This window comes from Enoplosus armatus, chromosome 15 (assembly GCF_043641665.1).
Source record: "Enoplosus armatus isolate fEnoArm2 chromosome 15, fEnoArm2.hap1, whole genome shotgun sequence".
NCBI classification, from domain to species: Eukaryota; Metazoa; Chordata; class Actinopteri; order Centrarchiformes; family Enoplosidae; genus Enoplosus; species Enoplosus armatus.
This window is the reverse complement of record NC_092194.1, coordinates 3051101-3078333: the sequence shown is the minus strand read 5'-3', so window position 1 is coordinate 3078333 and position 27233 is coordinate 3051101. Positions and strand designations below refer to the sequence as shown.

Genomic DNA, 27233 nt, shown 5'->3' with positions numbered 1-27233 from the left:
TTATGAGTTTCCTTTACGACGTCACTCAAGTGGCCCAGCGTAATCGTGTCAGCAAAGCAACATTCGACAGAACAGTATATTAAACCTGTAATTTTTTGCTGATGAGTTCAAAACCTATAATACTTACTGGAACATGAAGCGGAGACCGAGGGCCAAGAATGCTGCAATGTAAACACCAGAGACACTGTTCAGACCTGAATGGGATAACAAACCTGGAGCCACTATGTTTGAGAAAAACATCAGTTCCATTTAGTGGCAGCGTGTCCATGTCAAATGAAAATGAATCGCTAAATACCCAATTCTTTCTATTATTTTATTCCAATACAATAATATATCTCATATAAGTAAACATGCCTGAGGATATTTACAGTGTTTCTTTTTGGCAAATATATACATGGAAGTCTCGTAGTTCCAGTAACTGCCAGATTACTCTTACGTGTGGGGCAACGTTCATATCCTGGATCAAACTATTACTCCAAGCCTTTTGATGTGGACCGCGGAACTCCTCAGGGATGCCCTCTGAGCCCTCTTCTCTTTGTCTTGGCCATCAAACCCCTGGCTCTAGCTATAAGATCCAATCGTTATATTATATAGTATACCCAGTGTAGTATACTATAGTATACTATCCAGGGCATAAATAAAGGGAATATGGAACACAAAGTATCCCGTCATGCTGACGATCTCCTTCTCTGCATGTCTAACACTGAGACTGCGATTCCTTTAATCCTTAATCTGGTTTGGGGACATCTGGGATTATAAATGAAACCTGCATAAAAGTCAGCTGTTGCCATTAAATCTGGACATTTCAACACTTGAGAACATCAGGTTACCTTTTAAAATAACTATGGACAGCTTCACTCACCTTGGAGTTACAGTAACAAAGAATTTAACAGACCTATTTAAGCAATAATGATAGAAACCAAACAGGGTCTGGCTAATTGGTAGGCAGAGTTAATTCGGGTGCATCTCTCCCAATCTAAACTAGCTAAAATATACAAATCTATATGTGATAGATGTAAGTCTGCAGATGCAACATTGATTCATATGTTCTGGCTCTGTCCCAACATGGAGGGTATTGGAAGGCTATTTTCTAGGCTCTATCTATAGTCTTAACAGTTCAAATTGATCCAAACCCTCTTATGTCCCTGTTTGGCATTAATCCTGAAGGGATGCAGTTACCTGGATATGGTCTTTGACATTTTGGACCTGGACGTGCTGCTTCTGCTTGACCTCTCATTATAACTGAAATGCAACTTCTCTTGGATTGCCAGTCCACTTGTAACTCTTTTAGACATGAACTTGGTTTAGATGTAACAGGAATGTGGAGGTTGCTAAAAGTCAAGACAATCAAGCTTTGAGATACGCTCCCTAGCCAGCGGCAGCATTTATTTGGCTTTTCCTGTTTAATTTTGGTTAAGTGGAGCCTTAAGTGTGATGATGAAGCTGAGCCCTTGTAACGAGCTTGGTCATAGCCATTGGGCACAGGGGTATGAGCCAGCAACTCATCAAACTGAGGCTGCGCTCCTGTCTGTGCTAACCACAGCTCCCTCATCCTCTTCAACATTTTTGTGTAATGGTGCCCAGTGCGGTAATAAGGCCAGCAAAGGGGTAATTGCAAACAGGGTCTCTGAAAGAAGAGCCTATTAAAAAACAAACACATGTTTGAACTCGGCCCAGTCAGAATTAGTAAGCGAATCAGTCATTCACTGAAGGGACTATGAGGAGCACTGTGATGGATGGCTGTAAAGCTGCGGCTTATTAAACCACTGATAAATGATGTGCCAGTCTCTCAGAATGGTATGTGATCTTATGTGGAGCAAGCGTGATCATCTGGGTCGTCTCACCAGAAGATCTGTTTTCACCTGGTTCCGCAAGACGTCTTTTTTCCTCTCTCTCTCTGATTTTATGAGGTGTGATGGCCTCCATGAATTCCACCTCCGTTTGGTTGACTTGTGGCTGTGTGGCATCTGCTGCTTTACAACCACACACACCAAACACTTTGGCGATGGTGATCACCATTTGATAACGCTGTTTGTATGTGTTTTTGTATATTTTAGTGTAGCATGTGATCTTGAAAGTTCTGGCCTTCATGACCAGAAACATACATACCTACATGACCTGCAGCGTTTGAGTTGGTCTGTTGGTCAAAAAATGTAAAGCAAACTCGGACAGTAATTACGACTGGGCTGGATTTTGTTGGTAGGTCAAAGTTTCTTGAGAAAAATGCAAGATAATCAGTCATGAACTGAGATGGTGTTAGCTGATTACATCACTCTTAATCGCAGACTATACAATGACTGAATTAGGTGCTTTTGCCAGCAATATTGGTACTGTATATTATCATCCATTTTGTTATGAAAAAGTTGCTACCCCCTCAAACGTTCCCAGATCCTGCGGTCCCTTGCTAGCAGTTACATGTCCACTCTGGAATGTTCATCCACTTTTCTCACACTTCATGAGAAATGTCTGTCTCTTTCTGCTCTGTTTGCAACCAACGCCGTGAGCAGCAGCACACTTCCAGCTCCATCAGCTGTTAACCAGCAGGGGAAGCCTGATGTTGTCCAGAAAAGCCCTGCACTTTGGGAAGCAAAAGCTTCTAAGAACACGTTGAGCACTTCCAGGATGATCAGAGAAGACATTTCTCACACTTCAGCGTTCCTGAATTTCACAACGTGGAATCCTAGAGCACACCTGGTGTCAGGGATTTTTCCGAATACTACAGTGTCAAAAGTTTTTGCAATTACATTCAGTTATATATTGAATTCCTCTTAAATACACAGAATGTGCAAAATATTAGAAACACACAATTGACAGTTGTTTTATACGGTGCACTGCAGTATACATCATATGTTTCACATCTGGAGTGCCGATTTTCCATGACCCACTTGGAGACTCATAACCAAACTATATGCGCATTAGATCATTGTTCTTTACTCTGTCCTAATTCAAAACAAATGCACTACACTTATGCTTTCCTCATGCTCGATGGGTCACTGAATGTTTATATATGTTTTAATTTAGGTTTAATCTGAGGGTTCTGTTGCTGTAGCCAACAGCCTCTATGGTTACGGTGAGGGTAATTGCTGTCCCCTGAAGATTAACTGTAAACGTAATGATGATGACCTTTCCATGGAAACCTTTCATGCTGACTGAATGGCGTATAATCGACTCTACTCTTTCCATAATACATCCTTCTGTACTGGGCTTTTAGCTTTGCCAGCACTGAATAAAACGTGAGCATTAGCGATCTTTCTGATGACCACCGTCTCTGCGGAAGCAGCCTGCACACATTACAAGATTTTGAGTTCCTCATAGAACCGAATTTCTATTATGTGCACTTTTAATTGCAAACAACACTATGAGTCTGAGATGCCTCTGTGCGCTTTTTCTGTGGTGAATTTATTGTCTTCTTTCACCGGTACAGATGTACAGGGTCTTCTTCTTTTCCTCTTAAGATTGTTTTTGTACTGTAAAAAGGTGGCTAATGGATGGACAAGGTGTTCCTGTTGTAATTCAGGCTGGTGATGACTTGTGTTAAGATCACGGAAACTCAAAGGAGACTTGAGACTTTCAGGGAAAGCTAGATCGCGCTGTAAATCCTGCAAGCATGTAATGAGACGCTGATGGTTCTACCAGCAGGCCTTCCACACATTTCTGTGATCTAAGCAGACGCCTAAAGGTGGGTTCAGACCAAACACAACTTTTTGCCTTGCACTACTAACGCGAATACGGCTGCTGGAGTGTTTTTTGGACTATTTCGTAACCTGCAAATATTCACCCTTGACAGCCGATGGGAGTACTCCTTCTGGAAAGGAGGCGGGTCTTACCTCCATAGATACCACATGGTACGTCCGGGTGCCCTCAGACAGCGGCAATAAGTTCGCTCTATTCGTGTCTTTGCATTGACTTTGTATGTAACCGCACAGCACTGAAATATTCGCTTCCCGTTTGGTCTGAACTAGTCTCGCATAGCCAGACCTATCTCCAGACTTCTGCAAACACTTTTGTGTCAGACATTTTTGTTCCTATAACAGTACGGTCATACTTCACGTTGCCGGTATTTCATTTCTGAAATTTGTTGAAACAGCAACAATATTCACAACACATTCCTCCCCTGTAAAACCTCTGTGGTTTGTCAGCACTTGAAGCACGGAAAAGAAGAATTAGGAAAGTTGGCCTAAGGTCCATGTGATCTCATTACCCCACAAATGATGTTAGTACAACATAATATGATGTCATATCACTCTTAGATATTCCTGGAATGTCGAGAGTCGAATGGAGTGCATTTCCCTCAAGAAACCCCTGAAACTGATTTGTTGAGGTTGGCTCTTGCAACACACTGTATGCCTGTGAGATGCCTGCTGGTTTCAATCAAGACTCTTCAAAAATAAAGAAACAAAATTCCTGACTGTCCTACAATTAATCTCACATGAGTTACTGTCCTGTGTATGTCTTTGATTAGAACAGCTTTGTCACAGAAATCCACACATTTTAACAAGGGTGGAATTTATTGGAAATCATTGTGAAGCTTTGGCTTTTCCACGGGACTCTTGTAAAAACAATGGTGGTTTCTATTGTCAGATTAGGGCATACATAATCCAGTGCAGTCTTTCACACAGGAAGAAACATGCTGGTTTGTTGGAAACTTGTTCTACTGTAAACTTGATTTCTCAGGTTGAGAGAGGTTGAGAGATTAGCAGATGTTGATTGATTGATTTTATTTATGAATTTTCCGACACAGGAAAAATAAAACAAATCCAAAGGATAGCATGTCAAAGTGGAAACACTTCTTTCCAATCTGGTCCCAATCCGCAGTGGCTCTTAACTCCAGGAACTAAAATGTACAACCAAACTCCGAAGAGTCAATATATCGCCACAAAGCAACTTCAAGCATGTTTTTGACTATGTGAGAAGTGACAAACGACAACACAAACTGATTATGTTCCATGCAGAAGTTCTGAATTACCTACCAAAGTGATTCAGTGTCTACATTTAGTTTTGGTCTCCTTTCGGAGTAAGTGTTGTTTTTTTTAACAACTACCTTTCCGTTTACTGTAGGTGACACACTTCTGAGGCCCTGGTATTGTGTACGCTGGCTCACTGGAATGGGACGCTTGATGGAAATAAATCATTATTCATTCTATTAGGAGTGAAAGAGGTCTATATTCATTTTTTAAATGTATTCAGCAGTATGAAATGTTGTCCTTTAAAATATGTTACTGTGCAGCACTGGACTCCTCTGCCTTATGTGAACGTTCAGTCATTGGCTAGTATCTCCATTTTCTATTTTTTATGACTCAGAGTTTATTGAATTTCAAATTTTCAACGACACAAAACCACATCATAGGCGGCCCAACGACACAGTCCCTGGAGAAATATCGTCATTTTCGATTAAAACAGATGGTCACAGGTAAACGAAGACAAAACACTTTGCGTAATCAGTGTGAACTGTTATGGCTTATTTCTTTGGTGGAAGTTGAGTATTTGAAGCAGATGTACAGCACTTTAAGAAAAATGCTCATTAAATAATATTACAAGTCTGTTCAGCAGAATGTTATATCGTTTCCTTACATGAGGCAAGTTGCCAAAGTCAGGTGGGGGGCATCCACCATGTTATGCTGACATGCTCAGAATTGCTGTTTATATTTGCGTTTATGTTCTCTTTAAACAGTGAATGGCAGGCTAATAGTCCTTCAGTTTTGTAATTAGTAATAGGTGGGAGGTCAACTCTATCAGTGGTCTCCAGCTGGCATCTGGCTGCCAGATTGAAGTTGAGGACCTGTAGATGTGGGAACGTGTACAGCTCAGGTCTCACTGTTCAAATCTGCACAGCAGGACCCAACATAGTTAGAACTTCCCATAGCTAGAAGATTCATTTCAGTCGCATGACAAACATGCAGTCTCGTTGCAACGACAGGTTGTATGGTAGCTTTGATTTGGCAAATGTTTTCAGGCTGGACCCGGTGATATCTGATAGCTTCTGATTATCAGAATGCAGCAGATGTCTCAGTGCTGGATCTTTTTCTCTCAGGTCCACAGCTGTCTATGGGAAAGCAAGAGGCCTTTGAGACCTTCATCAGGGACCATGAGGACCATCTGACCATTGAAGACAACAAGAACTTACTCAAACAGAGGTCAGTGACCAGTAGGACCAGTTGTTCACATCCTGATATTGTCCATCTGAGCAGTGTGGTATTTACTTTCAGCTCTCATTCAATGCTATTTTCTCATAAATCATGCAAGAAAAGATCTTGCATCGGGCATGCTTTGCTGCGTTGCCCATTAACACCTGCATTCTTTGGAACAGGTCAGCTGAGGCCAGAGGACTTGGGGAGCAACTGAATGAAGCCAGAAACCGAATCAGTAAGTTGTCTCAACAGATGTAAGTGGCCCTCCGGCAATCACATTACATTTAGGAGCTGAGAACTGTCATCATCGTCATTATCCTGATGGCAAACAAAGGCTGTAGTGCAAGCTCTAAACGCGAATCATTTCTGTCAATGGTCCCAAAAGACACCAGCCTACCTGCCTGGAAAGCGTTAACGAACACATCACCGTCGGGGTTCCGTTTCCCTGGGGAGTACAAATGTCGTTCAGCACATTCCTGAACTTTTCCAGGACCGGGAGGCGTTCTGATTTCCACCCACCTCGTCCTCCGACCTGTGCTTTTTACGAGCCTGGCTCAGACTGTTTTATGGCGACTCTGTAAGCACACCCATGTGTTCTTCTGGGCAATGTCCTCGACAGGTAGCCTTGCCATGCCAAAATGAGGCCTGGCATAAACCCTAGCTTCAGTCAATGCTGAGAGATTAGGAAGTTTACTTCCAAGAAAATTCACTGTCCGGTAAAAAGTAAAATGACTTGTGTAGGAATGTACTTAGTAGTATTAGTAGTGACCTTTGTTCTTACCCTGTAATGGATGCAACTTGAAATGTAGTGAAGTACAATACTTGAAATGAAAATTACTAAAAGTAAAAGTAAAATTATACATTTTAAAGAATACTAATACTATACTTTGCAAAATGACTTTGTTGCAGTAACAAGAGTAAATGTAATTCGTTACTTCCACCCCTAAGTGTCTGTTCATTGCTCAGTTGATTATTTAGAAATATCTACAAAATGCCTCATCAGATTTGAAGTAACTTTGTTCAGTGATGTGTTTTAATCAGGTGCTCTCGCAGGGCTGCTCCATGACGAGCCCCGTCACCAATGCCAATAAGTTAAAATGATTTTGCTGCACTTTGGGTGAATTTTCCAGTAAACTCAGAGCAGCTAAAACTGTGTTATTAGGGCTCGATCTGGTTTGCATTTACTATTGCAAGCTACATTTATGAATTTCCCTGGACTGTGTGTGTTTGTGGCTCATTTCACATGCCATTGAAATGGAGAGGTTTGCCTCACACCAGTGCCTGGCACCATTGCTGCCTCAGATCACGCCTGGTGGTTTGGTAGCATTCGGCTGTTACCCTCACACATGCCAGCATACACTTATCACCCTTGGAATTTACTTTTCTTTCTTTTTTTCAGCATTCACTCCATGAGACACTGGCACAGCCGTATACCAGACGTGTCATACACCAGCCAGAAATCGGCCGTGACATCATGTAGAATATTCCCTCTTGAAATGTGTTCTGCAGACAGCATCACTGTGTGGGTGTAGCATGGAGAAGCTGCATTCACTGAACGAATGTAGATTTGTTTGATAAGATTTAACGTTTGAATTGTTCAACTTCAAATTTGTAAAAAAAAATACCCAAAGAATACTTTGATGCTGTCAGATATTATTACATTGTTAGGTGCACGGAGCTGCATTCCTCCTAGATGAGGGACAGTGTTTTTAGTGGAACGTGGTTGCCTCTTCTGGATGGAAAGTAGCACCATAATATTTAGCTCAGTGTGCTTCCTTGCCATCTTGGAAGCCCTGCTTGGAAATTCTACATTACCTGTGTCTCGCGGTTGATGTAGAACATGGAAACATTTAGCATAATATAGACAAAAGCTTTGTGCTGCTTCTCCTGATGGATGTGCCCAGCATGAGGGTCAGTAGCAGGGAAGAAAAGGGAGAGGAGGTAGCCCATGGAGACATCGGTGTCTAAACATTTCCCTGGTTTACAGTATTGTTCTTGGCCACGGGCATACGGCTCTGGAATCCAATCCCACTGTAGGAGCATACGTTCCAAGCCCTTAGGTCCAAAAAGTGCAAGGATATATATTTATTCAGAGGGATCAGCGATGCTCGTCTTCTGCTGCATGAAAGGTGTAGGGCAGCTGGAAATGAGCAGCATCTCTTGATTTCTCTGCCAGATGTTGGGGGGGGGGGTTATGCAGTGCAGTCCTATATAGAGCATCCGGTAACTGCTTTGGTATCATCCTCTGCTCATCTTTGCTAAAGTCACCCAAAGGAGGAAGGAACATCGCAGGAAGGAGTGGAACTTGATTTCTGAATTGCATGTGGTCTTTTTTTTAACGGCCTCTAGATTTCACGTGACTGTTGCTATGATTTGCTTGCAGTGCTAATGCTATCGGCTGCTCATTGGAGAGGTTTATGGAATGTTCCTGGTTTAGGCTCAGGCTGTTCCTGAGGCAACACTGTCATGAACACAGCCGTCCAACAAAAACTCCGAATGCTTCGTCCAACTCTCAGTTTAACACTAACAGCCTTTTGTATGTTTCCTTTTGTATATGCGACTCAAATTATATTAGTGCACTTTAGTATTTTTGTCTTTGTACTGACATAACGATGCATTCGTTGCACATTCGAATACACTTGAGTCGACACCCACCCAGATATTGAGAAGCTGGATAGTGCGTATGATCCTTGGATCTGGAGCTCGCTGTGGTATTTGTGCGGCATATCACGTTTAACCTCCAGGCCACAAAAATCACCAAATAGTTATTGAGGCTTGTAGCTTGAAACCGGCCCTTTGAGACGACGGCACGTCTCCTGACGATGTGGGGGGAAACCCTGCGTGGTTTGGAAGAGGTTGTGGTGTTGAGCCCACAGTCGTGTCCTGGAAGAGGGTAAGAGCACTCAAGTTTAATGAAGTATCGCAGTAAGTACACCGCACACCACTATTACTTATCACTTGACACGTATGCAAATTAATATTTTCTGGACATTTTTCTTGTCATTGAAGCATAGAAATACTGTTGAAATTGCAGACAGTTTTGGCGTTTCAACAGGATGTTCTGGCCAAACAGTCTGTAATGTTTGACTGTTCAGCCATCATCGCGTATATTTTCAGTAATATGACTAACGGCAAGAGTTTGTTCTCGCACCATATTTGAGATTGCTTGAGCAGAACATTGCACTCTATTGCACATGTTGCATATGTGCATCTGCATTGTAATCTAGGATTGGTAGTACATCCAGTTGTTGATAAATACGGATCCTCATGTGTAACTGCTTTTCACTCGCCATGACCGATGTAAGCCACACAGGTAGTGCCGGCCCCATGTGCTCTTTATGTTGCTGTCACCTGCTCCCTGCACTCTTTCACCCTGTCAACGTGGCATACCCGTGGCATTAATATTTCTTAATCCTTTAATCCTTTAATGTTACTGTGAAAGTGGGAGACTATACATCCGTCAGTTGTTGGTCATGTTTGAGAAGGGGTTGTGTCCGTCAGAAGACTTGACCCACCTGACCACAATGTAAAGCCGCAGGGCATTTACAGCTACTACTCACTTCATATGAAAACACATGGCTTTGTGAGGGGTTCCCAAACCCTGGTTAATATGGTGCCTTCAGATGGGTCGTGTTTACCGCGTTTACCGTGTTAACGAGAAGAATCCATATGAACGCCCCCCTCTTGTGGTGTTTAGCAAGCCAATGAGCGGGTAACATAATGCAGGAAATGCAAAGGCATAATGAACATTTTCCTCATACATATTATAAAATTAAAAAGGGAAACTTACATATATATTAACTTACCATCCACTGAAAAGTGAACTTCCATGGCCTCCGCCATTTTCTGAAAATGTCAAGATTTTCCACTTATGAGGTTGTAAATAGCCTTGGTGGATGTGGAGTCTTTTGGCGTCCATGTTGCCGTTGCCTAGCAGCGTTGTTCTCACGACTTACCCCTTGAACGCCAAGCATATGGTGTACATGACTTCCCATGTCGTAACCGCGAGCTCACGAGTTCCATTTGCAGGCAGCAATGCTCCATAGGCATTAGAATAAACAGCAGCGTCATGTGCACAACATGCCCCTGTGTGTCTGTGTTCATAACGTTGCACATCATCCAGTCACGTCCACTGAAACCCTCGATACAACTACATTTAAAAAAGTGTTTGTAAAGAGTTTTGAAAGATGAGCTGCATGGGCAGAATGCAAACCGTTTTAAATAATAATAATATTGTTGTGCTTTATTAATCCCCGGATCTTCATGAGAGACTCGGCTTTGCTCAAGGTCCCTCCAGCAGCACAGACGTTTGTCTTAAATGCCTCCAGTGTCTTCATCTTATCTTTGGCAAATCCAACTGTTTTATGGCACCATGAGAAGTGTTGCATGAAAAGGTAGCTCCCCCACTTTTTTTATTTGTGAAACGATACTTGATCTGGCTTTTTGGAGCTTGGACCAGGTCTGTCAGATTGGCGGCAGGATCATATAACAGAAAGAGCTGCAGCGCAGCACCGCCTGCATGCGTATAAGACCTGAGGGACTGTAATGGAAAGTCACCACATCAGATACTGCCTTTCAATGTCTCTTTTATCTTTTAGTCTGCCTCCTAGTTATCCTGGCCGTTCACTTAACTGGCTATCACTATTATTATCTTTGATCCCAACGTGAAATGTTCTCCTTTTGTTGTCTTGTAGTAAATGTATCCCTGAGTGTTCCTACAGAAACTAGTGTGGTCATTTAGTGGAGATAGAAATGTCCTCAAACGTGGCCTAGGCAATATCATTTTAGTCCATTTACTTTACAGTTGCCCTTTGCCGCTGAAGCATTGCATATCTTCAACAGGACAATTAACTACGTCAATTAGGGGGAGAGAGACAACGAAAACAGAAGAACAGACGCAAATGACTTGCCCATATGTTAAGCCAGCATTACTGCCTGGCAGTTACCCCAATAGCCTCCCCTCATGTTGCTTCCTGCCTCGCTGGAGTCACGAGAGTTCATTCTGAGGACTGTGGAAGTGTATAACTCAGCAGTATGTCCTGTCTTAAGCTAAGACAATCCTCTGCAACGCTCAGTGACTATGACTGTGCATTATTTGGACTCAAAGAATTCAAAGTGTGTTTGCGTAAAGACAATTCAGGGACAACACAGTCGATGTGTTTACTGTCACATCCCTTGTGTACTGAGTTGCTTCATTAAAGGGGCACCCCACCAATTTCACACATGACGTCCAGTTTACTCATCATGAGGAGCGCCACTCTGTGAATACAGTTGTATGGTGTCTTCTGTGGCTCTGGAGGGAGCTTTCTGAAGATAATTAGGGTTATCTCAGCTGGTCACAAATGCAAGGTGTGAGGTTTGACAGAAGTGGGCATTTAGGAGAAGGGGGGGGGGGTCTAATGAAAGATGCCATTGGGTAGGATCCAGTGTGTTTGGAGCTCGACCCATACTAGAGAGTAAAAGTGAGAGTACCTTATTTTGACTATTTGTCTTTTTGTATTTGTCTCTTGTCAGTGCCCTCACTTTATAGAACTAAAAATGAGTGTGTGTAAAGGAAATGCAGAGTATTCGCTGGAATACACCTTTAGTGTGGATGAGACACAGATATCTTGACCCAGGTCAGTCACTGCAGCCTTTCATCTCTCCTTACGACTCAACTACACTGAAATTGACATTGCTGCTAACTGAAACACAGCTGACTTAAAACCTCTCTCAACCAAAGACGATTAATGCTGTTCTGTTGCTGCACACAATAGTTCTCATGCACTGGGTGCAGAGAAGCGGAGCCGGTGCACCAGTTACAAAACTGTGATGCTTAAATGGCTCCTGTGGGAAGCATCTTGTGAGTGGTTGATGCTAAGTAAAACAAGTGGGGTTTGGAGGCATTGTCACTGTTGCTAGTTGGGTTTTCCTCCTACCTGCTTCGCCCTTCTGTACTGTCTGTTGATTTATGTTCTCCCTCCACCAGCCCAACTCCTCCTCTTGTAGTCTCTTATTATGGCGCTTGGTAGTAGCATCTGCTGTGTTGCGCTGAGCTCGTTGCATACTCAGTATCTTAGTGATAAGGGCTCTGCATGAGGTCACTTTGGCAGCCCGCTGAGAGGTCCGTTGCATTCCCACTGAATCCTGACCTGTGGTCAGGGACAGTCTGTGCTTGCAATGAATCATCTTATATCCTTTAATGTATGTCTCGCTTCAGAATGATACTTTGTTAGAGAAAAAATGTTTTTAGAAGATTCTGAACTTGAACTTGAAATGTCATCCGAGGCAAAGGAGGTTATATTAAAATGTATAAGCAGGAGAATAAAGTTGAAGAATTGGTTGATTTTAATTATTACAGTTCATAGAAGGGATTTGGGGCTGTGGGGGAGTCTTTTTAAAAATGTATGGTTTTTTTTTCCTCCCCCCTCTCTTTCTCAGATGAGTTGAAGAAGCGGTTAGAGATGCAGAGGAGGCAGAGGGCAGCTCATGGTAAGATCAGACTGACAGTGGATATTCCCACAGCAAAACTTCAACCATGTGTCTAAAGAAGGGCGGCATAATGTCCATCTCCATCTGCCCACACCAACATCTGAACAATACATGGATGCTTGAAGCAATTACATTTGTAGAACAACTGAGTGTCCAGGTTTACACTGTGTCTTCAGATTCAGAGTTGCTGTCACCAATGGAAACTCTTTTTCATCATCTTTTTGATACTGACCTCCTTTCAGAATGGGCTGGGAAACGTCGTCAACACTTTGTGGGTGCTCTTGTACTGTATGTGCAGCAGTGCCCACTTCAAAGCCTTCGCAGTAGGCCTCACCAACTGAAAGCTTCGTGACCAAAAAAAAAAAACTGGGCGTCACAACTCTAAGACTCCTTCATTTACTCTTTTCTGACTGTTTTGATCAGGGACATAAATGCTTTGATGGGGAAATCTGGTTGTAAAGCACACAAACATCTCCCTCCAATTCAGGCGCCAAAGGCCTTTCTTGTTATTTTGAGTCCGGCATCAGAGAACGCTTCACAGCAGCCTGGCTTCTGTTATCCAGGGCCAATATTTAAAACGGTGTCTTTCAAGGAAATGCACTCGCATTACGGCTGTATTTGTAATTCTATCTACAGCCTTTGTCATGCCTTCATCCTGTCCAATTCTACCTTAGGTGTGATGGGGAACCACACAGGGGTTGAGGAGGAGGTCGATCCAGTGGAGGAAAACCTGTGCAAACACATCGAGCGAGAAAAAAAGGCGTGAGTGTCGTAAAAAAAAAAGTGCATTTTGACGCATTAACGTAATCAAATACTTTCATGCTTTCTCCCAAGACCCTGCTCTGATTGATTATACGCCGCAGATGCTGCGTAATGTTGACAAAAGATGAATTTGCAGTTACAAGAGCACCATTGGACGCCTGAAAGCACTGAGGACGGAGATAGAGCACCTGCAGCTGTTGCTGGAGAGGGCAAAGGTCAAGCTCCAAAAGGATTTCCAGAAGTGGTGGAGCCAGGAGGCTTCCAGTGTGCAGGTGACTGACCTCCCTTCTCTCTACGCATCTATGTGACAACACCACATAAAGCTTCTGTAAGACATAATGGCAAGGCTAGAGTGTCGAAGTTTCTGACATTAGACAGGGGGGCTTCATCGGTTCAATTTTGTCTCCATATTTATGGATGTTTTCTTTTGTGTGTTCTGAATATTGGCCTCTAAGGACGCGTCAGTGTGTGTGTAAGTTGATTCGCATGTGTGTCTGAGGCTTTTAATGGCACCAGCGTGACCCTTGCAGCCTCTGTTCAGCATCATGCCGAATGGGCCCCGGTGGGAAGATATGTAGGAGGCAAATACAGGGTTTTTTTTAATTATTTTTTTTTTACAGAATTCCGTGCGACCCAAACACGAGCCTGGAGAGCAGCTCAGAGACCGTTAGAGTCTGAACGAGGACAACATGAGGTTTCTCAGCAGCACAGGGGAGCATCATAAGTGAGCTAGTGTGCTTCTGCACTGTATTGAAAGACAATGTCGGCGAGAAAGATGAGTTTAGAATTCCCAGATTGTGAATAACACCGACTTACAGAGAAGTCTTAAGTCTGATGGCTGTTGTGCACATTTCGGGAAACCGACCACAAAGAAAATGTTAAGCAGCAACATCTGACCAGCAGACACTTGGCTTCGAACTCTTCGGTTTTGATCTTATGAATGGGGTATCTCACTCACATCTGAGCAAGGTTTAGGAATTTATCACTGAATGACAAATAGAAAGAAGAGGAAGTCTGACAGACAAGGCCTTGCATGCCGTTTTAGTCTTCCAAGCAGGAAGCAGGCCCTCTTCCCTGCCAGTGTGCTTATATCCAACAGCTTTGTTCGACCATTTATTGTTCTGTTTTTGGAAAACAGTACTCATGTAGTTGATTAAACTATGAGTAAGAGGTATGACGGGCACAAAATACCTGAGGTCCTCTGTTTCCTCTGGCTGCAAGTTACATATGGCCACATCGTGTTTAACTGTCATGGGATAGTGTTTATGCTGAGAAGTGTTCCAGAAATATTTCAATAATATCTCAATGATATCTCAATGATCGTGACTAGGAATCTGAGTCAGAGGCCAGAGCCAGACGCCACGCAGGGGAGCCAAGTGGAACCTTGCTGCCGTCTTCACCTGGTACTCCGGGATTTCGGTGAGACGCGTGCTACTTTGTCTGTCCCTCCATCCCTTCAGCTGACGTAAATGTACAACTCCTAGTGTAGACAAATACTTTTCGATGTAGTGTCCGTGTCATGAGACATACAGAAACCAGCCAAGTTACAAAGAGAAACACCTTCCCCTCACTGACTCACTTGCACTCAATTCATTAATGTTATTTTTATCCGCTCACCATCTGTGCTTGAATAGCACTTGAGTGGTGGCCAACATCCTTCAGCTCCTCAGCGCTTGTTTCCATGGAACAAATGTCGAACAAATGTTGAAAGATAATGACATTGTGTTGGGGTTTTTTCTCTTCTTCCCTTCAGCAAACCACGGTGATACTTGTAGGGGAAGTGGGTCACAGCATAATTGGCCGTTTAGCAATGACACAGGTGGTGTTTGACATCTGCCTGCCACACGTCTGCCATGCCTTTGGTTTTGGTCGACATAGATATTGTATCACACTCGCAGAGGCAGTGGCTGCCGTCTTCACTACTCAGACTGCATCAGGGTATCTGCAGGTCTTAAAGTCTTCAGTTTCCTCAACAAATGACCTTCGAAGGTATTAAAAAGACTTTCATACTTAGCAAGGTGTGATCATGAAACTGTGTTAAATAGCTTTCTATGTGGTATTAAAAAGGTCTTAACAAGTCTCAACTTGGTGAACCCTGCAGAAACCCTTAGAGCAAACTACTCTGCATTGTTGCTCCCTCTTGTGGTTGAGACCAGCACCTGTAGACCCGCATACTGTATTGCTGCTAAAGATACAGATAGTCTGTGATAGTCTTTACGAAATGCTCTCCTAACATGTTCTACAGTGCACCTGGTCCGAGCAGTACTGTGAGAGACTCTCCAGCAGCCCCAGGCCTGGATCTCAGGTCAGCCCAGCCTCACTTAACCTCTTGCTGTTGATTATAACGTGCCACTGGATGACACTGCGCGTCCCACTTTGTCCTCGTCCTCATTACATTTCTGTGAACTTCAGAAGCGTCACCCCCGAGAGCGTACCTCCCTTTACCGCCGTCCCAGCGTGGAATGATAAGCCCCTGGATGGTCGGGTGACTGACTTCGCTCCTTCATCTGACTGGAGGTACATGGAAGGCCGGCTTGGCAACAGAGTGACTTTGTCATGAAATGATTGTACCTACATTCATCATATTTGTAACCCTCAAGGCCTCTGATAACATGGTCATATCCACTTTTAATCTGTGTCGTTTCCTACTTCACAATATTGCAGTTTTGATTCACCAAGATCTTAAAAAGGTTTGAAAACGATAAGAATTTTGCAGCCAATTTAGTTTGAGAACCGTGCGTGTTCACCACTATTCAAAACAGAAACGATACAGAATCATATTCGACACGTTCGCAGTAGCTCCTAAGTCCGTACATATGGCCTGGACCTGTAGTTTTATATCTGTGCTGGGTGTCAGAGCTGGGGTCTTGCTCGAACGCTGCTGCTCAAACTATTTTACAACCACAGTAAAACACTCAATGCATCACATCACGTACATGCTTTTGTACCACTCACCATCCTGTCATACTGAGGCTTTGTGATATGAGGTCCCCTGTTGAGGTTTGTAGCTTGTTTTCCTTGTTAAAACATTTTACATGTGTTTAGTATGGTAAGGGGCCCCACACACACACACACACACACACACACACACACACACACACACACACACACACACACACACACATACAAGTTAGAGCATTATAAAGTCCTTATTTGTCTTACAGAATAATTTGTATGCACATTTCAGGGCCCTGTCCACCACCAAACTCTCATCCTCCTCTATGTCCCTGACTGGAGACCAGCAGGCTGATGCCGACATCCTGGCCTTTGTCAGAGCCAGGCAGAACCTCCTCAATAGGGCAGGTAACACACACACACACACACACACACACACACACACACACACACACACAAAGCAAGAAATAATGCAAGCACACAATATGCATTTTGCATTCAACGCTGCCCCCTGGTGGCGTGATGCCTCACAACACTTCACCTCACTGTGCCACGATAAACGTCTTGTTTTGAGCTTTTGAGATTTGATTTGTATACATCTCATTCTGTATGTTCTAGTATTGATAAGCTACCAATCACAAGCTGAAAGCAATTTCAGATTCACGTTTGCTTTGCCCTGGCAGTAGTGCATGACGAGTAGGGCCTAGTTTTTCAAACTAACGCCATCTCCCCCTTTTTCTTGTCACTGTTTCTGGCTCTACAAGTAGTCATCTTTTGCTCTTACGTGGTTCTTCTCTCTGTTACACACACACACTCTCTCTCTCCTCTCTTTTGACCCTTGTGTAGCTGCTTACTTTGGCAGACAGTAAAGTGGACTTGGCTGTCTTGTGGTTTGCCACTAGATATGCAGCACGGCTGAGGTCATGTGAACAGACAGAACGATGGCCAAAATGAGCAGAGACACCAGACAGAACAACAGTCAGGCTGAGGAAGACGTTTGCCCTCCCAAATCTTTCTTTCTCTCCGCCTTTTTCTGTCCATCCCTCCTTTCTTTCATTCCCCCCACTTCAGGCAGGGAGGACTGATTTCATGCCTCTTTACCTTGGCACCACTAAAGCTGGATAGGGACTGTGTATTGACAGGAAAGCCCCTCTCCTTGGTTGCTTGGTAACCCTTGCATGGCGGTATCCCTACCTATCAAAACAGCTTTTAAGTCACTAGTGCATGCTGGGAAGTGTAGAGAACCTGGCAAAAAGAAACAGGCAGTGAGTGGAGGCTGTTATTGTAGTTGGAGTCATAGTTTAGGGGGTCATTTCATTTCACTCTGAAAATAAAGATCATTTCTTGATGGCTACAGGAAAGACTTTCGGGCATTTTCTCACTTATTTCTTCTTATACTTTCAACTGGATGTCCAATCTGCCTTAATCAGTTTTTTTGTTTTATGTCTTCTAGGCCCACCTCAGTAATAACATGAAGTTCTGATGAAGCATGCGAGGTCTGGAGTGATCCAGAGCCATCTGACTGCTCCACATCTGTCAGGTATTCAACATCACTGAGTGCAGATGGACTGACAATGAAGATGTGTGACAAAGTGATCTCCACCGGGCCCGAAACACACTGGATATCTCGTAAAAATAAGCCCCCCTCTGCCGAACACAAGCCACACATCCTGTCTGATTTTTACACACCCGCACACACACACACACACACACACACACTTGCTGACCGTCCTGGAGATTATGCCGGCGATATAATGGGCAGCAGTATAAATCACAGCCTGCGCCGGCCATTTGATCTGAACAAATGTTGTCTCAAGATATCAAGAGGAAGGAGCGGACAATAGGAAGTTGGCTCCAGTGTGTGTGTGTGTGTGTGTGTGTTTAAAGAAGTAATGAGTCATGACTTTTCAAATGGTCACAGGAAGTTACGGCATGCAGCATTGTGACATGTATTTCATATTTCTGTCCGGTTTGACACGTTTTGAGTAAAATGTTGTACTTAACGGAGTGTAATATAAGTGCAGCAGTTTACCTGTATATTTCTGACACACTGCAAAGAAAAGAGTAGGATTTGGGCTTTTTTTTAATCTGCACAAAATATTGAATCCAAAATAAAGCTACATAATGACAAACTGTCAAGGACTAAAGGAATTCCGAGACGCCTTGACGTGGGATTTAAACTCAGGACGAGCAGTTGGTGTTGCTAAATCTTTCTCTTAAAGTTCCTCCTTTCAGTCTTGCAAATGGCCATTGTAGTATTGGGGATTTCCGTGGCTCATTTTCCTATGTAATTCAACTGGAAAATTACCCAGGAGAATGGACTTCTGTCGTGAAGGGTATGAGGACGACCAAGACTTTGGGTTTCGTCATTAGTTAAAATACTGGGAAAAACGGCTCATTAGTAATCAAATTTATTCCACATTTCACTAATACTGGTGAACTGGAAATAGTGTATTGAGGAGTTGCATCTCTAAGTACACTATATGAGATGATGTAAGCAAAATATAGAAATACAAATGATTGTGCAACGGTTTCACTAATGGATCACCTGGTCCTTAGAATGTCCATCCCTGCTCACTACTATCCAGGGACACCGGGAGGTGGAGCCCATCCCAGCATGCACTGGGCAGAAGGTCTCCAGTCTGCACACAGCATCCTTCAGATACAGTATTTGAAATTCAAATAAGGTTACGAGCATTTCTTTGCATGGAGTATTGATTATTGAGCGTCGAACTGAACGATGGCCTATGGATGCTTCCTGTCAGTCATACTGACATGTCATTTGAGGACTCAGCGTTGATTATATCAGTCGAACCAAGTTAGCGTTAAATTGCGCGACCGCCCCAGTGCTTCTGACATTCACTGCGTCCGTCAATGTCAGCTGGTAGTCAAAGTCTACCCGTCCAGCCACCTCAGAGCCATCGCTACACACCTACCCAAACAGGAGACGACCTGTGAACATTGGAACGACCTGTTTGCATGGCTTTGCGTCGATTTGTTTGACAGATGACAAGCAGCTGCGCAATTTGCATCCGGCCGGAGTTGCCTTGGAGAAAGAGCCTTCTCTCTTTCAAGTCATGATATCTGTTACTTCTCTCAGTCACATCAGTGACTGTCCTCATGACGTGTGCGTTCAAAGCTCTTTTTAATTGACAAAACTGACACCGACATAGACACAGATTGCATAAACATTACGTCTCTACCTCAGGCTAAATAGCAGTGGTAGCTAATCACGTGCATAATTTAGCTTGGAGAGCTAGCGAAGTGTTTCCATTAATTCCCAGGATGGCACGACACATACCTGCCTATTTTGGTTTCATCTCACATACACAGTATATCAGACTGTTGTCAGAGTTCTCTCTTTCTATCCATTCATTTTACCATACCGTACCTCACATGCATGGTATCGTTTTTTTCAGTATGAAGCTGCCAGGAACTCAAAATACAAGAAAAATCACACAGGCACCAATACAAATATTGAAATCTTTAGTCAGAATCACTCAAAATATTATCAAAGAAGTTCTGGGTTGTAAAACATATTATTTATATAAACAAATACAACAGAAACATGTTAAATAAAGCTATAATACAGTCTGTTTAAATGTAAAGAGGTTTTATTCCAACTTGTCCTGTGTCTTTCACATTGAAAGTCTATGTACGCCTCTAAATCACTGAAAAATATTATTATTTAAAAACGTACAACCATAAATGAGATTCTGTGTGAGACCCCCACTGCAGCACTTTCAACTGGTTTTCTCAGCTTGTTTCTACATCATATATAAATAAAACACGCTCTCTGTATTCACCATGAACAGACGACTCCAGAGGGTGTGTTTAATAATTCTTGCAGCACTATTACACGGTGTGATATGAAGCCACTGTTCGCGATCGTGATCTTGGAGAGTTCTTTTCAGGCAGGCAACCTAGTTGTTAGCATCTCCTCCAAAATCAGTGCTTCTCTGTCCAACCTTCCAGGCATTTTTTAACATGCCAGCTTTGTATTGGTTTATTGGTGCTCTCTACACCTCTCCAACATGTCATCTCTTTCCTCTCCATCTGACCATAAACATGCCTGGCTCCTGAGTGCGATTGATCTGGCTGACTTCTATGGGTTAGAAAAGTTGCGCTTTCAAACTGGTGAGATTTCGAACCGTCCAGTTGTGGCACCGGTCGTTATTATTTCAACAGCGATGTCTGCAAAGTAAGCCAATCCAGGAGTCCAGTAGTTTGTGGATTTTCGGGATTGTCCCGATAAAATGCAGAATCCTATTAGGAAGGCTCTGGCAGCGGCACACTCCGCAGTTGTGGACGCCTGAACGACCAACAGCAGTCAGGTAAAATATTAACTTTTGTTCTGCTGACAAGATGCTGCCACCGCTTCCTTATTAGTGGAAACAGTTGAAAGCATATGTGTGTGTCCAGATGTCGGGCTAATGGAAAGGAGGAGTTCGGTCGTTACCCAAGCAACCCATAAATCAACACCTATGAAGAACCAGAGTAAGAGCATCGAGTGGAGATGTTTTACCTTTTGGAGGACTGTCCAGTTACCAAACATTTAGAGCTGCCACTCTCATAGCTGTCTCTCATTGTTGTCTCACTTTTGACAATTCCCTGTCCACTCTTTTGGAGAAGAATGCCACGCTCTTCAGGAATGGAAGGCGTCTTTGGGGAACTATCTGCGTATTTCATCAAGACATTGATTTCTTAGTCCTTTCTTAGTCCTTAGTTTGAGCATCAGTGTTTTTTGTCCATTCTGGTGCTGGAGGAGGTTGATGGCGAGGTTCCGGTTGGTGCGGGTCAAAGTGAGCTGGACAGTACTTTTGGCTCTGGCCCACTTCACGTACCTGCTGGTTGGGGCCACCATCTTCCAGATGCTGGAGCGAGAGGCCGAGAGCAACAACCGAAACCACTTCCAACTGGAGAAGCTGAATTTCTTGGCCAATTACACCTGCCTGGACGGACCAGCCTTGGAGAAGTTTGTTCAGGTCTTCCTTCACTTTCGTCACGCTTCTTATTATATATATATATAAGTGTAGAACATTCACAAGGTATAATGTAGGGCCAATCTGGATTTAGTCATATTAGACCAAATTTGACAGCTTCTTTTCATATTCAAGATGGTAACGTAGATTCATGGCCTGTCTTTGTCAAAGTAGTGATGATTGACAAAAGGTCCCTAGTTGTATACAAGTCTGTACATATTCACACATGCTTTTAATCAAAAATGATGATGAATGGGGCATCATCAAATACTGAGTGACAGACAAATTGGAAGATCAATTTTATGATGGCTATTATGGCTTTGGTACATAGCAATATAAAGTATGACGGTAACCTGACCTAATAAACCAATAAGTGTGTCTTGATCCAAAATATGTGGAGTGATGAATGGAGTGCGACCTTATTCTGGGATTTTCATGACCTTCTGTGGGTGTGTTTGCAGGTGATTTTGGATGCCTGGGAAAAGGGAGTGAATCCCTCGGGCAACTCAACAAACCCCAGCAACTGGGACTTCTGCAGCTCCTTCTTCTTTGCAGGCACGGTGGTCACAACTATAGGTGAGCGTCTTCACCTGTTCCGCATCTTAACTGCGTGTGATTTGATGATAAGATAATGACGAGTCACTGTCTTGTTCTTAGGCTACGGCAACCTCTCCCCCAGCACTGTGTCCGGCCAGGTGTTTTGTGTCTTTTACGCACTGTGTGGGATCCCACTGAACCTGGCCTTCCTCAAGCAGCTGGGGAAGTGTCTCACCGTCCACCTGGGCCGACTGGAGAGGGGGATGGTCTCAGTTGTTCCCCACAAGGTACTGTCATTTTTGCTCTTGCAAATGTGACCGTTACTGTGGCCACCAAACCTATAAAATAAAAACAGTTGACGCCTGTGGTAAACCTAGTTTTGCCTGTGTTCGTTTCCCAGCAAACTGTTGAGGCTCTGGCAGTGAGCTTGTTCTTCATCACAGGCAGCCTGCTGTTCTTGGTCGTCCCTCCTCTGCTGTTCAGTTACGTGGAGGGCTGGACGTTTGGCGAGGGCTTCTATTTCGCCTTCATTACCCTCAGCACCATTGGTTTTGGAGATTACGTGGTGGGTGAGTAGAGAGAGAGCAAACAAGCACTAATGTGGTGGAAAAACCGCAGCGGTCACCTGTTGGATAAAAGTGTCTCTTCATGCTTTGAGACAATGGCCGCGTTGTGGTTTCAAACATCGAATGTATCCTTTGTAGCCAGCATGTTCTGACGAGGTAATGTCGATGCTCGCAGGGACTGACCCGGACAAGGAGTACATCTCTCTGTACCGCAGCCTTGCAGGGATATGGATCATCTTCGCCTTGGCTTGGCTTGCCCTTATCCTCAACATGGGGGCCAGAATAATGGAGCACGCCATCGGCCTGACTCACCCAGGCTTTAAGAAGCAAGAGGAGGAAGAGGACGTGTCATCCAGCAAACTAGAAGACACGTCAAAGATCTGACAGTGGACTATCCACATGTAATATTGACTAGGTAGAATACATTTAGTGGGATTGTTTTCTGTACATTATGATGCAGTAAGAAAGCAGATGTAGCAGCTATTTATCTATAAGCAAAGACTGTTTTTGTGAGATATTTGCTGCAGCATATGTATTCCTTCTGTAAATGCTTCACTTTATAATTATGTGCCGCCTTGTCTGAAGAATTGTTTGAATATATTATGCAACAGGCCGTCAAAAACATTACAGGTCTGACGATTCTACCTCAGTCAAAGCCGAAGAGTCAGTAGAGCGGATGAGATCGGGGGCCCCGTATTTATCAAACGTCTAAGAACAGAGACAACCTGAGAGCGCAAAGTGTCTTCGCAGAGTACGAGTGAAGCGACTTTCTCCTACTGACGGTAGAAGAAGAGCAGTGGTGTCCAAAGTGTCCTTTGATAGCAACTCACAAGCATTTTTAAGAGATTTGATGAATACTTTCACTTTGTTAGTGTCCGTTTGATCCTGTTGTGTTTTTCCAGAATTATGAATTGCTGTTTTTTTGAGCTCCTCTTTATGTACTTGTATTATATGTCACCCAACCGCTTTATTAGAATGTTCCCATGTCTCACCGTGCAAGTGCGACATGTGTGTTTTGTGTGTGTGTGTGTGTGTGTGTGATCGTGCATTTGTGCACTGATGGCAAACCCTTGGTGAATTGAGCACGGAGGGCTGTCTTAAACAAACACATTAACCACGGTGGTGATGTGAGGTGACCTGAGCGCCCACCGGGGGACTGATCCCAGACAGGCAGCTGGGATACAGGAGGATGGCTTTAACTGGCCAGAACTGTTGGCGGAGCAACAGCTGTCAGTATGAGAACTGTTGTCCCGAAGAGTGAGTGAAATGGACTTGTGGCGTTGCTCCTAGAGATTGTGTAGTGCCTGTAGAAATCAGACTGCTGACTGGTCTTGGATTTAAAGCAAACTGCATGACCTCATAGGCTCAATGGGCAGACACTCCTAAATCTGACCTTAGCCGTAGTCATCAGCTACAGCCCAACCTCTGCCCGTGCCTCTCCCCTCATTTTCTTCCACTCGATTTGCATGGCAGGCCCTCTGGGTGATTGAAACAGTAGTGCGGGTGGAGGTTCATTTGCCTCCGATGCATGGGATGACGAGAAGACGAGCAGGTAAACCCTCACTCCTCGCTGTCCCCGGCTGCAGAGGTTCGAGACGCTGAGCTTGCCTGGATCCGCAAAAACGTCCTACCAGGGAGCCAAAGATGGAAATAAAAGAGATGCTCAACTTGGCGCGGGTGCCCTCCATCCTCATGCTCGGGGTGGTTTACGTGGCCTACGTGCTGATCGGCGGGGTGGTTTTCTGGAAGCTGGAGGGGGATCTCGGACAGAAGGACATCAGCCTTTTGCTGACGAGCAAGAAGAAGCTGCTCAGGACGTACGCCTGCCTGAACCAAGATGGCCTGGAGGAAGTGGCTCAGGTGAGGCACAGAAACACGGGGCATCAGAGGACGCAGGTTAATGAGATAGAATCCTCGGCCCTTCTCCCCGGGTGGGAAATGTTTTAAAACCACCGGGGTCAGTCTGAACTGCAGTCTAAGCGAACGTCTGCTATTACCCACATCTGTATAGCCGTTTACCTGTTTTACAGAGAGAACACTGAATTTACATCTGGACCACAGTCCTGCTACTTTTCGAGCATATCCACAAGTTTCGCAAAATGCATAGTTCTTTACAGCCAGCACACATATTTGACTGTTTACTCCTCCATAGTGGCTAAAACCCCCCACCTCATACATGTAAGACTCATATTTAGCAGGTGTTTATTTTCATTCCATTCAGCAATACAGATTAAACAAGAACAATGACCCACTCTGCCACTGATTAGCAGCTCCAAGCAGCCGAAGGGCAGTGTAGGAATTCTGATCAGAAAGCGAGGAGCCCCATTTGAAGCCCCTGACTGGCGTTTGTGCGCCAAAAGAGGCCACTTCGTCCATGCAAATACCGGCCGCCCGGGCCTGCACGGTCTTCGCTGCCTCGGCCCGACTTGATTTGCACAGCAGCCAAACTTGGCGAGATTTGTTTAGACCTTGAAAGTCACGTGCTATGTCGCATTGTGTGTTTGCAAAAACAATCTATCTGATTATTCTGCTCAGATTTGTGTTAGAACTGAAATCCGAGAAGTGGCACATCAAGGTATGAAGATATAAAACTGATCCATTTCCTGTCTGCCTGTCCTGAAATAAGGCAACGCTTACAGTGATACACCTGTTTGGGGCCGCACCATAGCTGCATTCAAGGACCTCAGACTGTTGTGCATTCCTTTTGGAGTCATTTCCCACACTGGTGATGCCCTCAAGACCTTTATGTAACAGACTGTGTCAACATGCCTGCTCTGCCTGACACAGTGCTGAGAGGGGTCCTCTCTGTGGCATGCTCACATTGACCTCAAAGGTGCCCAAATGAGTTTTGGATCAATATGTGCAAGAGTTACACCACTGTGAGTCATAAAGTCTGGCCCAAGTCCACGGAATACAGCATTGTCTGAGTTATGTTTGAGCATTTTTAATTTCTTTTTTCACCCACTTTGTCATTCTTATCTTCAGGTTGTTCACGATGCGTCCAAGGTGGGCCTGAGTCTGAAAGGCAACTACACCACTGATGGCTTCTGGAAATTCACCAGCTCAGCTGTGTTTGCTGCCACTGTGGTCACAACTATAGGTTAGACATAAGAGATTTATAATCCTGCCCCACAACAGTTCTGCCTAAACAAGCTGAACACCTCTGATTTATTATTCTTTCATATCAGCGACCCAGATGACGCGGGTTTTAATCTTGTGTTGGAATAACTGACACAGGAGTTTACCCTGTGTTTAAACATGCAACATATTGGACAATTTAAGATCCCAAAAATGGCATCAAAAGTTGTATTCCTGTCGGTATGAATAAGCCTCTCGTTTCGAGTAATATGGGAAATGACCATTTCTTACACAAGAGCATTTATGTCCAATGTGTTTTGGAAGATCTCTGAGCAGCAGGTGGGCTTTTTTTTGAAATCCTCGTTCATTTGTTTCATTGTGTATTTGCCTCAAAGGTGACGCTTGTTTGTTAATGAACATTAGGGGGCAGGATTTATTATGATAAACGAATGAACCCTGAATGAGGACTCATTGAACTATTATTAATGAGAGCTGGGACCTTCAGCATATTTGCCCAAACCTTCACCCTCTTTTTGAATATCTATAACCTGAACATAAGCATTTGGTTGGTGATACACTTTCTGGGAGCAAGAGGCATCTGAAAATAATTGACTGCCAGGCAATCATATGCAACGCAAATCAATATATATATATATATATATATATATATAGTGGAAGAATTCATTAAACTACCTTGCAGTTCTTACAGTATGAGATACTGACAGCTTACAGTTTTGCAGGTTATGGGAACATAAGTCCCAGCACTACTGCCGGCCAGATCTTCTGCGTGTTCTTCGCAGTAGTTGGCATCCCGCTCAACATGGTGGTGCTCAACAGGGTGGGCAAGTACATGCTTGCTATAGAGAGGAACATCTCTGATTTCCTCGAGGGGAAGACCGGGCGAAGGGTGAGGAGATCTTTCATTTAGTCTGATGATGAAGTACGCCCTCGACGTTATGATTCTTCGGCACGTGACTCACTTCTTCCCCCTCCCGCGTCTCCCCGCAGAGGTGTACCCGCTTTTTTGTCCACCTGGTGTCTTACCTGTCTGGAACAGTTCTCTTCTTCGTGGTGCCCATGATTGTGTTCCAGCAGCACGAGGGCTGGACCTACGCCCAGGCCATCTACTACTGCTTCATCACCCTCAGCACCATCGGCTTCGGTGACTTCGTGGCAGGTAGGGCACAGCAGTCGCCACCTGAGAAGCAAAAAACACACTCGCGAGGCTGATCGCCACGTTAACCGAGTCTTTCCCTTTTCAGACAGTAACCCGGACAAAGCATACCCGGAGTGGTACAGCATCCTCATGGCCTCGTGGATCTTCTTCGGCCTGGCCTGGCTGGCCCTGCTCGTCAACCACTCCATTGACATCCTGGAGCGGCTCAACAACCACTTCAAGCAGCGGTTTAGCGGGCAGCGGCAGGAGGAGGAGTCCGGCAGCGCAGAGACTGACACCCCAGACACACAGGTGGAGGAGGACGAGGAGATCAAGAAGCCTCCAGTAACTCAGTAATCTACGAAATAAGCTGAAGATTTCAGTGAGGTGACCTAGCTGTAGAATTATCTGTCCGTAGATCAGGGAACAGGCATCAGTTATGGAGTATGGCTAAGCTATCGCAGGATGTGTGTGTGTGTGTGTGTGTGTGTTGTAAGGCTGTAAACCTTGAGAGCCCGTGATGATTTGTGACCGAGCAATGTTTTTTTTTGGAATTTTTCGATCCCTCTCTCCTTAACTGCCACTGAAATATTGACTCATTTTTGCTGAGTCAGGTCTGCTTGCTCGCCCACATGCTGTTTAGCACTTTGTTTCCCAA

General features: G+C 44.1%; 3 protein-coding genes across 3 annotated transcripts in view; all 3 read left to right on the top strand.

Annotated features, from left to right (window-relative positions):
- Window positions 1–19214, top strand: part of kif6 (kinesin family member 6) — a 48478-nt gene extending 29264 nt beyond the window's left edge. Inside the window, exons 14-23 of the mRNA XM_070920678.1 lie at window positions 6032–6134; window positions 6308–6363; window positions 12549–12599; window positions 13274–13361; window positions 13498–13633; window positions 14692–14780; window positions 15607–15666; window positions 15774–15878; window positions 16549–16664; window positions 19138–19214. Of these exons, the coding sequence (XP_070776779.1) occupies window positions 6032–6134; window positions 6308–6363; window positions 12549–12599; window positions 13274–13361; window positions 13498–13633; window positions 14692–14780; window positions 15607–15666; window positions 15774–15878; window positions 16549–16664; window positions 19138–19214 (881 nt within the window). The remainder of the gene's footprint in view (window positions 1–6031; window positions 6135–6307; window positions 6364–12548; window positions 12600–13273; window positions 13362–13497; window positions 13634–14691; window positions 14781–15606; window positions 15667–15773; window positions 15879–16548; window positions 16665–19137) is intronic.
- A 1814-nt stretch (window positions 19215–21028) lies between these two features.
- Window positions 21029–22725, top strand: LOC139297996 (potassium channel, subfamily K, member 16-like). Its single transcript, XM_070920813.1, has 5 exons — window positions 21029–21241; window positions 21700–21814; window positions 21896–22062; window positions 22176–22344; window positions 22517–22725. The coding sequence occupies exons 1-5, from the start codon at window positions 21029–21031 to the stop codon at window positions 22723–22725; spliced, it is 873 nt and encodes a 290-aa protein (XP_070776914.1).
- Window positions 22726–23985: 1260 nt separating this feature from the next.
- On the top strand, window positions 23986–26932 carry kcnk17 (potassium channel, subfamily K, member 17). Its single transcript, XM_070920812.1, has 5 exons — window positions 23986–24201; window positions 25327–25441; window positions 26160–26326; window positions 26428–26596; window positions 26682–26932. The coding sequence occupies exons 1-5, from the start codon at window positions 23986–23988 to the stop codon at window positions 26930–26932; spliced, it is 918 nt and encodes a 305-aa protein (XP_070776913.1).
- The last annotated feature ends 301 nt before the right edge of the window (window positions 26933–27233 follow it).